The 13507-nt window shown below is 38.9% G+C and overlaps 1 protein-coding gene and 2 pseudogenes across 1 annotated transcript; 2 read left to right on the top strand and 1 right to left on the bottom strand.

Moving 5' to 3' along the window:
• Positions 1-860: 860 nt before the first annotated feature.
• LOC146482537 (uncharacterized) lies at positions 861-2362 on the top strand (annotated as a pseudogene).
• Positions 2358-4479, bottom strand: LOC146482538 (uncharacterized; annotated as a pseudogene).
• A 95-nt stretch (positions 4480-4574) lies between these two features.
• LOC146482539 (uncharacterized) lies at positions 4575-9101 on the top strand. The gene is made up of 2 exons (XM_085107027.1): positions 4575-5296; positions 8721-9101. The coding sequence occupies exons 1-2, from the start codon at positions 4600-4602 to the stop codon at positions 9032-9034; spliced, it is 1011 nt and encodes a 336-aa protein (XP_084963153.1). The 5' UTR covers positions 4575-4599; the 3' UTR covers positions 9035-9101.
• Positions 9102-13507: the final 4406 nt, after the last annotated feature.

Consider the following 13507-nt stretch of genomic DNA (forward strand, 5'->3'; position numbering starts at 1 on the left):
ATGAACGAGAATGTCAACTGGAAGAAGCATGTTATTTGCGGCGCTCACTGGAGCACAGGGAAGAGAGAAGACTAACATCAGTTGCCTGACGTTATTTGTTCCCAAGTATATGCTGATAAATTAAACGAGGATTATTTAAAGAATCCAAGTTCTGAGCTAAAAAGAAAAGTAGAATGTACAAGAAGGCTGCTGTCTTCCTCTACAGCGAATATTACTCGGCATGCGCCCAGGAAATTGCCTGTGAAAAGGAGTCTGTCACTTCCTCCTGCTAACAAGGTAAAGAAACGCGGCATTTCGCCAGAAAATGAAAAGATGGAAAATGAAAATTTACAATGCCAAGTAGAAAGACTAAAAAAAGAACTCGAGGAGAAAGGAAGTTACATTGAAAGCTTACAAGAACAGCTCACAAAAGCCCAAACTGAGCTAGAGAAAAATGCAGAATATTTCAGTCAACAAATGAGTTTAAGGACGGTGCCTACTAATACCGAAGTATTTTTGTGCGGTTTTTGACTATGCGAGAAAAGCAGATCTTAGCAAGGCCTATTGGAATCCAAGAAGAAAATTGGGGGTAACCACGCATTTTTCAGAGATAATTAAGCAACAATATCTCTAAAAAGCGCCAAAATATAAAGCAATGTATGGGATTTTTTCCTAAATCGAAGCTTAATTTTCTCTGAAAAATGCATGGTTACCCCAGATTTTCTTTTGAGATACCAAAGGCATTTGGTAAGTTCTGCTTTCTCTATAGTTTTAAACCGCGCAAAAATATTCCTGTATTAGTACGCACCACCCATAGGAAACCCGAGTATCTCGCGATGCGCAGAACGTATGCGCAGTAACAATAGTAGGCACCGTCCTTAATGAGAAAAGCATTGGAGGAGAATCAGTTCAAATACGAAACGCTCAAGAAACACCCCACTAAAATGTATTATATGACTGGATTATCAGTTCATGAATTTGACTGTCTTTTTGAATGCATAGAACCTTTTCTAGGCGCAATGGTTTACTGATCGAGACTGCAAAGTGGACACTGATAGCTCGTCACACCGTCTCAGGAAACTTGACAAACAGACAGAACTTATGAGTTTTTTAACAATCTGTAAACATGCATTGGATCTTGGGAGAATGGGGTGGATGACATCTACTAGTGCATCAACAATGTCCAGAGTGTTTGTTGGTTGGTGTGTTTTTCTTAGCAGTATATTCGAGTCCATCAACACCACTCCACTGCCTAGTTTTGTAGACAAGTTTATGCCTAAAAACTTCATAGAAGCAGGGTATCAAGATACTGCAGCTATTGGGGATGCAACCGAGGTTTGGAGTTCTCAATCTGAGACTTCGATTTAAACAACATCACATTCTCATCCTACAAAAACCACACAACAGGGAAGATATGTTTATGGTCACTGCCTCCTGGGTTCCTTCTGCGTTGTACTGATGCCTACCCAGGAAATATAAGTGATGCAGACATCACTGAACAGTCACAGTTGCTAGATTTGGTGCCTAAAGGAAAGACTGTCATGACTGACAAGGGGTTTAATCATATATAACTGATTTGTGTCATCAGAAGATTCTCTTGCACAACAGGCCCCCCATGAAATTTAAGTCACAGTTTGATGAAACAGAAATAGTTAAGAATTTTGATATTGCGGCTCTTCGACTTTACAGTGAAAATTACATTGGTAGGGTTAGAGACTGGGAAATACTGAATAGGTGCTGGCCAAGTGCCAGAATTGATTTATTGGGTTGCTGTTTCCACATATTTGCACACATTGTGAACATGTTAAAAACGCCAGTTGGACCAAAGTAATATAATAACAGCTGTGCGTAGGTCTACATAAAATAATGTTTACATCAAGGAAATCTTAACCATAGCCAATATTTGCTTTATCACACCTGAGCTACACTTATGGTACCTTGCCATTACATTTAAGCAGAGATATCTGCACGAGTCTCAATTTCAAGTTACAATAGCTCTAGCTCAACTGTAAATATATAAATATTGGTAATTCAATGTGATAATTCCTTAACAGGCTAACAGTGTTCATGATACAGCAGTTACATCCAGATTCACTGATTACATATCAAATTCATAAGTTAACATGAAAGACTACTTTCTTTACTTTTTTTGCCATTTGGTTAACCCACATCCTAAATAGCCGCAGAGTTTCAAAGCTAGGAATGTTTCCCAGTAACTGCTTTCCCAGCTTAGAGAGGTAGCTCTCTTCATCATAATGCCATTCACTAACAACCTCTTGCTTCAAAATGTGATCAGTAATTTCTTTCATGACATCAATCAACAGATCATTCCTTTGTAGGAAGAAAAAATTAGAGCTCTTATTCTGAGGGAGATAAGATTGTAAAAACAATATCTGGGCCCCTGTGCAACACATTTGAAAATTTGCTTAAATGAGATGTGACCCTGTGGCTTTCTCTAAAGGGGCTTCAGAATTTTCTGCCCTGGTTTTCACTTCAACAAGAAATGCTTCTGTGATGCCATCAGGACTAGCTCCATAGTTTGGATCTGTCGGATGCCTGAAAAACCCACAGCTTGATACTGGACGCCTATAAGGATGTCATATAAGCATTATCAAGATCACTGGTAACACATTGTTGCTTGGCTTATCACATGTATTCAAGGAGCTGGTACTGTTCCTGTTCTACATGTATATGTATCATAAAAATGTTTTTTCATCACATAGTGTAAGCTCTGATTGGTTTTTATATCAGCCAACGAAACATGGGTAGCATCATAGCATCATGTAACATTAATTTCGTAGGCTGTACTTTATAACAGAAATAGAAAAGGTAACTTTCTGTTGAGTCAACATAATAATTAGCTCACGCCTGCGGCTCAGATTCACAAAAATGCCTGTTTGAGTCATGTTATGAAAGCATACACACAATTTTCTATTTCTTAAATTAATTCTTTGATCTAATTGTTGAATAATTTTCTGTAGGAAACTGTCATTTGCAATTTTGTAAATTGTAATGCTATACTCACCAAAGAGTTTGGAGAAACTCTGTAAAGCTTCTTTCTCATGATAGTTTCCTCTTTGAAAATTCTTGAATCTTTTTGGTCTGTAGGTGCTTTCATCTACTTTGTTTAGAATGTAAAACCAAGATGAATCAAATTCTTTGTTGCCATTGAATCCCAATAATGATGGCAATTTGCTTGCTGTGATTACACCAATACGACATGCAAGTCACTCAGGGCTACCTTGAGCTACATCAATGTATTGGTTGCTTGTATTGAGCTTTACTTCATTTAACTCTGGGAGCTTGACAGTTATTGTGTCATCCTGTGACTGTGTGAGCAAATTTAGCAGGCTGTGGGTTTTTTCATCAGAAAATAAATTTGTGTTACAGGCTGAGTCTGTAGAGGTGGAATGCTCCATGATGTTAATTTCCTGCCTGGGGTTGTGAGCAACAAGAACCAATGGCAAGTGTTATTTATCGCCAGCATCAGTTGGAAATGTTGGTTTGAGAAAATCCTCATTGTAGGTTGTCGATTTCTTTGCATAGTTATGTTCTTTGTGAATAATGCTACTTAAGTAGGCACTTCGGTAGGAGAGGTGGAAATACAATCCTGATTGCTTGATTTCATATTTGTTCAATGTCTGAAGAAAATGATTTGATACATCCACGTTGCATTTTGACACATTACTCAACACCTGAGTTTTCATTTCAGGAATGTCTCGTTTTAACCAGTCACTTTTTTCCTTGCTTACTGATGCAGCAGCAACTTTCTTGCTCTTCCGTTTTTGTTGCACAGATCTTGCAGACCGGGAGTTTACTTCAGGCGAATATGAGATGCAGCCTTTGCTTTTGCTTCATTTTTCTTTGCAAATGGTCGGTGCCATTTTTGAAGTTCCTCTGTGCATGATAAACACAAAAGAAGCCTCTTGCCGCTTGATAAATGTTCCAACTGCAGAAGTATTACTATCACATGGCAACAAAGACCACATTTCCCTACTGGACACTCACAAAAACCCTTTGATGAAATGTTGTCAACAAACATAATAGTAGCCGTTCGGGTTACTTCCGAAGAAAAGCTTTATAAAATGCTGGATTTGACGAATACTTTGTTGCCATCTTGCAAGGCCTTGATGGTTTTCATTCGCATCGCAGAGAACATACGCTGAGCTTTGCAAAACTGCCCAACCATTCCCTGCCGTTTGCTTGACTGATACTTTTTAATCATCTCCTTTTGGACTTTTGGAAAGAGCAAAGTATCCCATCTCCATTGTACTGTAGGTGGTGGAATTTCCTCCCTTTCAAGAGATGTTGAAAACTGGTACTCGATGGATATGTTCTTCACTCTTAATTCTCCAGTAAATCTTCGTCTTTGAATGGAGGCAATCGCTAGATCAAGTCATTTTTTGTTCCCGATGATTTAAGTTGGAGCTCATGGTGAAATCTTTCTAACTGTTTAACTTCCAGAGATTCGAGAGAACCCTTTGTGACTTTCGCCGCCATTTTGTTTTGGTTTCCATGGAACAAAAAAGAGGTACAATACAATAACGTTAAATGAAGTGTCAACCCGGCGTGGCTGCTTTTCGAAGGTGTGCTGTAATTCGCTGTAATTCTTTGTGCAAGATGTCTAATGACGAAAAACAAGTCGATGCTCCAAGCTGCGAGGCGGTGGAAGAGGCTCTTGGCTTGATGAAAAAAGCTTACGACATTATGAAGCAACAAGCTGTTGATGTTCGCAAGGAGAAGGAAGCCTTTGAATCCGTTGCAAAGAAACTCGAACATGTCCACTTTTCCTCGACCGTCACGCTTAACGTGGGTGGTCAGCATTTCACTACGAGCCTTCAAACGCTGACAAAAGATCCAGATTCAATGCTGCACGCCATGTTTTCAGGAAGATTTGACACCAAGCCCGCTGAAGACGGATCTTATTTCATTGATCGCGATGGAACACACTTCCGGTATATCCTGAATTACCTGCGTACAGGGCGTCTCCTTCTCCCCGATGATGAATTAGTCCGAGAAGAATTATTAGACGAGGCTGAATTTTATCAGATTCGTGGAATCGGCGATGTGATCTGCCCTCCATCATTTGATGATTCTAAAATCCTGTCGTCGAAGCAGAAGAAAATCTTTGTCAATACTTGGCTGAAAGGGAAACTGAAGCAACCTCGCTCCTCCTTTGTGCTGCTTTACCGTGCCTCTCGAGACGGCTGGGCAGCCTCCAACTTCCACTCCATCTGCGACAATAAGGGGCCGACTGTAACTGTGATGAAGAGTGGAAACAATATTTTTGGAGGTTACACAGAGCAGTCGTGGGATGGTAAGTTCTTAAATTAGCCCCATTCACCCGAATTTGGACCAAATTATACTGTTCTAATTTCTGTACCACATGGGTAGATTTTAGAAATGTTCAAACGAACTTACAGTATGTGGCGAAAAATTATGCAAATCAAATTTGAGAAGTGTACGTTTGGTGGCAAGTGCAAAATGTTCTATACGCTAGGCTGTATAGAAAGCGGGAAAATTAACAGACGTGCGTGAAAAAGTAGATTATGTGACTCAGATTGGTAAGCTCTTCATCTAGATATTTTCAATTTTCAGGGCTTAAATATTTTAGAATTTGAGTCAAATGGAAAATGGATTGCAGGGGTGGAAATATTTGCGAATAACTACACCGAGCAAAACTACGAAAAGGAAGCTAAAATGCGGGCTCAAAATTGTTTCTTCTTGGGATTCTGACAGGTAAGTGTGTTTCCAAATTATCCAGCTTTAGTTTGATACGAATTTGCTTGCAAAGAGGCGAACAAGTCGAATGTTCAAAGCTATTTTGCTGAGTGTGTTCAAATTGTTTTGGGAAAAAGTTGCCTCCCTTGTCAATATATATATAAAGTATAGTGAGCAGAGCTCAGATTAGTCTCCTTCGCAGGGATGGGGAGCATTGCGAAGTGTCATTTTAGACCAGCCTAATTTGAGCATTATACCTCCAGCCGAGCATAATTTGGAGCATAATACCCTGCTTTCACGGGTGACGCCCGAAATCATATTACTATTTTACGAGCATAATCCGACAGACCCTACCACAAAACGTGTAATTTCTTCAATGCAATTTTTCACAGAAAAGATTTCTGGAAGAAAGGAAAAAGATTCTGCAGAGATATTTCCATCCACTGAATACTGATGAACATTGCAGTTGAAATTCGACCGGCACTGAATGCAAGATTTTCTCGATGTATGCAAATTTTGCTCAAGATTGAATTCCGTTAAACGTGAAACAGCGATGTTTATTTGATAAAAACTTGACATAAAACGTTGAAAACACAAACTTCTTCTAATTAATTTTGAAGTTTATATCAGGAGAACCTAATTTGAAACTGCTCACAAAGGCGGCTTTCAATTCTTGTGCATGCAGCCAGTTTTCAACTGGGTTTTCAAAGTTCTTCAAATTCTACTTGATAAAATAAAATCCAGCATCGTATATTCAATGTGCAACTTATATTCATAGCGGTTTTTTTTCGCAGTAAATTAGCAAACGTTTTCTGCGGAGGTCATTACGAAAATGGAATTTGCAAAGGCCGTAAAGAAAAGTTGTAACGTGATAGAGATTAAGCGCTCGAGAAAGTGATAAACGTAATCTACGCAACAACAAAGAATTGAGCCCTGTTTTATTGACGTTAAAAATCGACCATTTTAGAGTTTTTTTTCCAATTTTTTCCGGATATAGTTTTAGCAAAAGGATAAACAAGTAAAATAGCAAAGTGTTGTAAATAGCTGAACTAGAGTAGTCAACGTTGCTTCAATTCATAATAAAAAAATTGATCTTAATAGTATGAGTCGTCAATTTTCATATTCTAAATAAATTTTGAACTTCCCAGGGGTTCAGGGAGGAGGATTTTAAAAACCAGCAAATTCCGGAGGGGTGTTGGGGGGGGGGGTGGGGGTGGGGTTATCGTAAACTCTCTGGAACGGAAAGTCCGAGGGGCGTGGGGGTTAAAACAAAAAAAATCTTCCGTGGTGGGGGGGGGGGGGGGGGGTGGGGTATGGATATTTTCTGGAACTGCACAATGCTATTTCCAGTATTTTTCCGCAATAACTTTTTCAAGAATTTAACAAGTTGAATGACCCACATTTTAAGCATTAACCAGCATGAATTTTACCAAAATGCAAGACTGTCAGCTCCCTGTGCAGCTATACCAGGAGCCCATATAAGTTATTCACTGGTCGGAAGGTCCATCCTGGGAAAAACTGTGCCAGCCAAGGGCTGTACTCAAGACAAAGGGCACAGTTTTTCCAATACCCACCAACTTAGGCTGGTGAATAACATTTTTTGCAGATTTTCCGGAATTCTGCCTGCTCGCACACTAAACAAAAAATTGAGAAAGATTGTTACAATCAAAATGCCTGTTCTTAACATTTTGTAAAATCACTGATGATCTTACCAATGTCAACCTCCTTATATTTATATGAATATGAAGAATTGCAAGATAGCAAAAATGACCTTTACACCACCACCCACAAAACTGGGAGACTTGAGTGATCAACCATGACTTGTGCATCATTACGAACGGTACAATTTCTTGCCCTGAAAGACCCTGATTGAAAACAGGAGAACTGTGGTAAAAGAAAATCTTCTAAAATCCCAAGATTAATTTAAAGTATGAATGACGTCAGACAAAGGGAAAGTTGCTAGGCGGCAACAGGTTGGGAGACAGGCTGGCGTCAGCAGTTCGCTGGAGCAAAATTTGCATACATCGGGAAAGTTAACGTGCCGGATCAAATTTCAACCGCAATGTTCATCAATATTCACTGGATACAGAACTATCTCTGCAGAATCTTTTCCCTTTCTTCCAGAAATCTTTTTTGTGAAAGATTGCATTGAAGAAATTACACGTTTTGTGGCCGCGGTAAAATAATTTTCCGTGGGAAATAAATTCATCGAACACAACAGCGCTGCACGCCCGTTGTACATTTCGTCGCGTCAGAAATAGATTTCAATCGCAACTACGAAAAGACCATGCTCATTAAAATAGTTGCTATGTTCAGAAACCTTTTAATCTCCTCATTTGATGCTACAATATGAGTAAAAAGGGCTTTCCACCCAGCTCCCGCATCGCGAGGTTTTGCTAGTCACGTATTTCTAGTTTGTTATAATAATTTTCAGTTTGTAGGATTCAAGTGTATGTATGTGCATATGTGCACTGATATGTGGTACTGCTACACCCCTAGTGGAAGGAGGTCCAGTAACATTACGTTTTGGTGTTTCGAGGCCCAACCTTTGTCATCATGTTGTTTCCTTAGCCAAGAAATTTTCCTGCACTTTACCTAGGTGTATAAAATGGGTATACCCACAATGGGCTAGTACCCCATCAAAAGAGTACTTGAAACACTCTTAGTTTCTTTATACTGTAGAAATCGGGTTAAGTTTTGCCAGTGTTGTTATTTAGTTCACAACAGCAGAATACAGTTTATGAAGTAGAATCGATATGAAAATTAGCCATGTGGAATCTTTCGTGTTGAGCCAATGACATCACTTCCTGTAATTTGAGCCTTAACTTCCGGAACAAGGCCAAGTAATGGCGGCCATGAAATCTCGAATAAAAAGCTAAAAAAAATACTTCCAATCGCCGTAAAGGATTGAAATTTGGTAACATGAGTAAGAAGGTCATATTCTACACGAAAATGCAAAAAGATGGAAAATGAAATTTTCGTCCCAGGGGCACTTTAACATTTACCTTACCTAATTTCAGGTACTGGTGTCTACAAACAATGTAAAGAGTCTTTCTTGTTCACCCTTGTGAACCCGTCTGGTGCTGGACCAAGCAAGCTGCCAATCAAAGCAGGTTCAAATGCTATCTTCTGCAGGCCTGAATATGGGCCGTCATTTGGGGGAGGATGTGACCTATACATCTGTAGTGATGCAAATGTGAATTCAAATAGCCACACTCATAATTTGAGCTATAGCTATGAATGTCCACCACATATAACACCTCCAACATTTTTTACCGGCAAAAGTAAGTTTGGCCTCAATGAGTTGGAGGTATTTGTGTACCAGACCAATTAGTATTGAGTTTCATTTTTAAAAGGGTTAGGACATGCTCCTTAGAGATCATTCTGCAACACATTTGACTTAATGTCATCAGTTACTTACTTGGATCAATATGGGAGAATAATAAAGAAATTATAAGAATTTACCTTAGGATAGTGTTACTTACTTACTTGTCCCCTGGTGCCAAGGTGGCGCATAGGGCCTCCACATGGGCTTTCCAGCGATTCCTGTCTTGCGCTGCAGTGCGCACCTCACTCCAGGACTGCCACCCTGCTTTGGATAGTGTGGTTATCAAAATTAATCCAAACATGGCTGGTTGTTGTCAGCTGCCTTTGACAAATGCTGACGAAATCCATCCACCAGGCTTAAAATGTACCATCCCGTTCATTCCATTGCGCATTTGTCACACACTGACATTCTTATCCTCGCAGTATGCAGGATGTTTGTCACATGAACCTAGTTTAATGGCCTTAGCCCCCACTAGTCTCCTGTAGCTCAGCGGTAGAGCAACTGAACTAGTATTTAGTAAGGGGTAGGTTCGACTCCTGATAGGACTGGGCACTAGGATTCCTTTTTCCAAGTATGCCTGTGTGTGTGTTTTTTTGTTTTTGTTTTTGTTTTTGTTTTTTTTCGTTTTTTTTTTTTTCAGTGCAGGGCTTCATCTCTTGCAGGGCAAGCAAGACAGTCAAGAGAAGCCCTCATCACTATGCCAACTCGTATGGGTAGGCAAGAAATTGAAGGGTGGGTTTACCAATTCCCATACATTTCCTTACAAGTGTGTTGCAGGGCAACAAAGTCTACAGTTGATAACACAAACTGCAAGGCTGATACTACGTGAAAGAGTTGACTTTGCGAGACAACAAACCGACAGAAACCGACAAAACAGGGCTGCAACCGTGGACAGCTGTTTCGTTCTTATTGGAACTCGTCAGCACGGTGTAGCAGTTCTATATGAAACCAGCGACAGAGCCAGCTCAAATAAAATGCAACAAAACCCATGTCCTATCAAGTTTCGTATCAAGTTTCGTTTGTGTTACAGTTTATTTTTGGCTGATTAGGTCTCTTGTAGATCCTACGTCAACTGACAGCATTATCGTTCGCGGTCCTTTGCAGTTTTCACGTCTACAGTTGATAGGCTGAATACGTGATGAGTTATCAGATAAAAAATACAATGTAACGTCAGCAGAAAAAAATTAAATTAACAACAGATGTATGGAAAAATTGAAAACGCAACTGGACGCTTTTGTCCTTAGCTGACTTCAGTTTCGACTTAGTTTCTAAAGCTTACTGTTTATAAATTGTCTACTCATTCTAGCTCATTGCAGGGTATGCAGCACGCCAACATTACAATTTGTATGCCTCATTTTATCAGTTTCATCCAATCAGTAAACTAGAAACTTTACATACAAAAACAGAGAAAAACTAGTCATATATTCAACACCAAAAAGTCGTTTTTGGTCCTTACGCTAAATTTTTTTAAACTTTTCGGAAGATAGCCAGAAAAACAAAACAATTTTAGGGAAACATATGGATGGTTACCTTGCCCCACCCAAAATGGCGCAGTTTACTATGACTAGGTCTATTCAAAAGTATGGTGAGTGTGAGCTAACCCTTTTGTCTAAGGAAAAAAACAATTCATTAGCATTACACATGCAGCTTTGTTGGTGTTTATGTCTTACATGTAATACAAGACGAAAAAGGTGGATAAATTATGGCTGTAGGATAGAAATAGCTTTATTTTGTAGAGTGACGAAAGTTAAAACATTTGTTGTAGAAAGGACAGCTTGACTCTGGCATAATCAGTTTTGCAGCAGTGTTCCCACTACATTTACGTTCGAGAAAGAAAGAAACTCCCTTAATAGAAAGAATCGCTAGAATTGTAATGTGGAAATTTATTCATTTTTTATTTTTTTTTATTTATTTATTTATTTATTTATTTATTTATTTATCTATTTATTCAGTGTACATTGAGATATAATCTTGTTGCTGGATTCCTACATGCAGACCAAACTCTGATACAAATTGATTACAGGAGAACAAATACTTTAAGCAGAGACACTCTGCAAGAACATCAAAGCAAAATAGTTGTCAGATATTATACCATTTGAAAATCTTGACAAGTAAATGTAGAAGGAACAGTGTGCTTATCAAACGACATCAAAGGCAGCCAATGTAGTTTAAGATCCCTCGGTCAGTCTCCACTAAACCACTTAGAGAGCACTTACTAGAAGAACGTTTTATGCATAATTCACTTGTTTTGCTGTTGTTACACTAAGTTGTTGTTGTTGTTGTTGTTGTTGTTGTTTTTACTATTGTATTTGTCACACGTGTTCTGACCAAAATTGACTTTTGAATGTCATGATAAGACGGAGGAATTAGATTCAGTTCTCAAAAATGACGTATTTTGTAAGGGGCACTCCTAGAATTAATGATGTCTGGTATACTTAGTTTTGATTTTAAAGATTTAAATGGTAGAATTAAAATAACTTCGATCAATATTTTTAGTTCTTAGTTGTATAAGTTTACAAGGAAGGAGGGTAACCCTAGCACAAGGGTTAGAAGATAAAACGTACTAACGATGAAAAGTGGTCGCCATATTGTTTTAGAAACTTAAAAGATTGTAACTTACTTGTTTTGGTGTTGGGAATTAAAAAGTATACCACAATTTTATTATATGTATTCGGGAAATATTAATCTATTAGGATCCCCTCTGATAATATAGACCAATAGGCCATTTTCATGATGGCGTCAATTTACTACAACTACCAGAATTCATTTCGTTTTCCTTTTCAAATGTAAATTTTGTAATCCCAGTGGACAGCAAAGAACAATAGCTCTAATTAGCATTAGAAAAGAAAAACCAGAAGGATTCTGGTAGTTGTAGTAAAATGACGCCATAATGAAAATGTCCTATTAGTGTTCTTTCCCACTGTGAGAAAATAGATGGTTTTGTTTAAGTTCATAGTTTGCGTACTGTCAATTGTACTATCACGCATGATAGACGTTTCCTTGACAGGTCGGTTGTGGTCAGGTTAAAAAAGGGTTGAACGAGAGTTTCAGCAAAGGTAGAGGAGCATTGCGAAGTAAGAGCAAGCGAACTTCGTGTAGCTTAGCAGAAGAAAATAAACAGTCATGAAAAGAAGAGCTATCTTTTGTTGATGGGAACCAGCTAATCCTCAACCATTGGCTCCTTTAACATTTCACAGGTAGGGTTAGGGTTAGAGTCAACGATCTTGCTTTTTTTTAGTTTTTTTTTTTTTCTTTTTTTTTTTCTTTTTTATGGACAGCAACACCGTCGTTAAAATCTCATTTTCCCGATGTAAAAAAAAAAAGACAAATCCCAGCTCCCAGTTTCCCCCATTAGGTCCTTCGATATAAACCATTTTACCGCTTAAGTACTGAATTTTTTATCTGTGTTCTTTCAATTAGTACTTCATCTTACCCATTTTAGAGCATCCTGATTATAGCAGTGATACTAGTCTACAAAAAAGGCTACCAATTTTTGTCTTCTTTCTGGTTGATTTTGGAAGTTCTTGTGCTTCCTTGCCCAGCTGCTAAAATTTTAAGCTCATGGGGAAATGATTGATACACCAAGCTACGAAGCACTGAAAGAAGCTCTCGGCTTAAAGAAGAAAGCTTACGGCCAGGACCTTATGAAGCAACAAATTAAGCTGTGGATGTTCGCAAGGAGAAGAAAGCCTTTGAATCAGTTGCAAAGTAACTTGAACATGTCCATTTCGCTTCCACAATCAAGCCAGTGAACGTAGGTGGCCAGCATTTCACTACGAGCCTTCCTTCAAACACTAACAAAAGACGTAGGTTCAATATTACACGCCGCGTTTTTAGGAAGATTTGACACAAAATCTGCTGAAGATGGATCTTACTTCATTGATCGAGATGAAACACACTTCCGATATATGCTGAGCCACCAGCCTTAATTGAAGGCCGCGCGAATGTTTTTGCGAGCCTTTTCTCCCCTTTGGCTCTTTTCTCTTCTCTTTTTTTTTTTTTTTTTTTTTTTTCACTCTTTAGGGCCGCCACACAAACGTAATATATTTAGCACTGTAAGTATAGACATCAATATCGAGCGGCCTTTTTTAAAATATGGGAAAACGAAAGCCGGAATTTACATATGGAGAATGGTTAACAGGTCTCTTGCTGGGCTCGCGTGCTCGATCATGGGCTCATCCTGTGTGGCTGGCGCTAGAGGAGGGTAGAGGGGAATCGGGGGCGCGCGCGAAGTGAGTAGGGATAGAAGATGAACACGCGAGCGCCTCGCGAAAGCAACGCGGTTGAAAATTTTTCGCTTTCCTCGCAGTTACACTAGTATTGCAGTGATGTTTAGTCTGCTGCAAACAGTGCATTTTCATTCCGTTCAGATCAAGAGTTAAAAAAATAAAAATGAAAAAAGAAAAACAAATAAGCCGACTCTTTGCAAAAGGAAATGCAACGTTATATCCCTGATTATGGCTCCTGGTTATAATAAAT

This window comes from Pavona decussata, unplaced genomic scaffold (genome assembly GCF_977016875.1).
Source record: "Pavona decussata unplaced genomic scaffold, jaPavDecu1.1 SCAFFOLD_45, whole genome shotgun sequence".
In the NCBI taxonomy this organism is placed as follows: domain Eukaryota; kingdom Metazoa; phylum Cnidaria; class Anthozoa; order Scleractinia; family Agariciidae; genus Pavona; species Pavona decussata.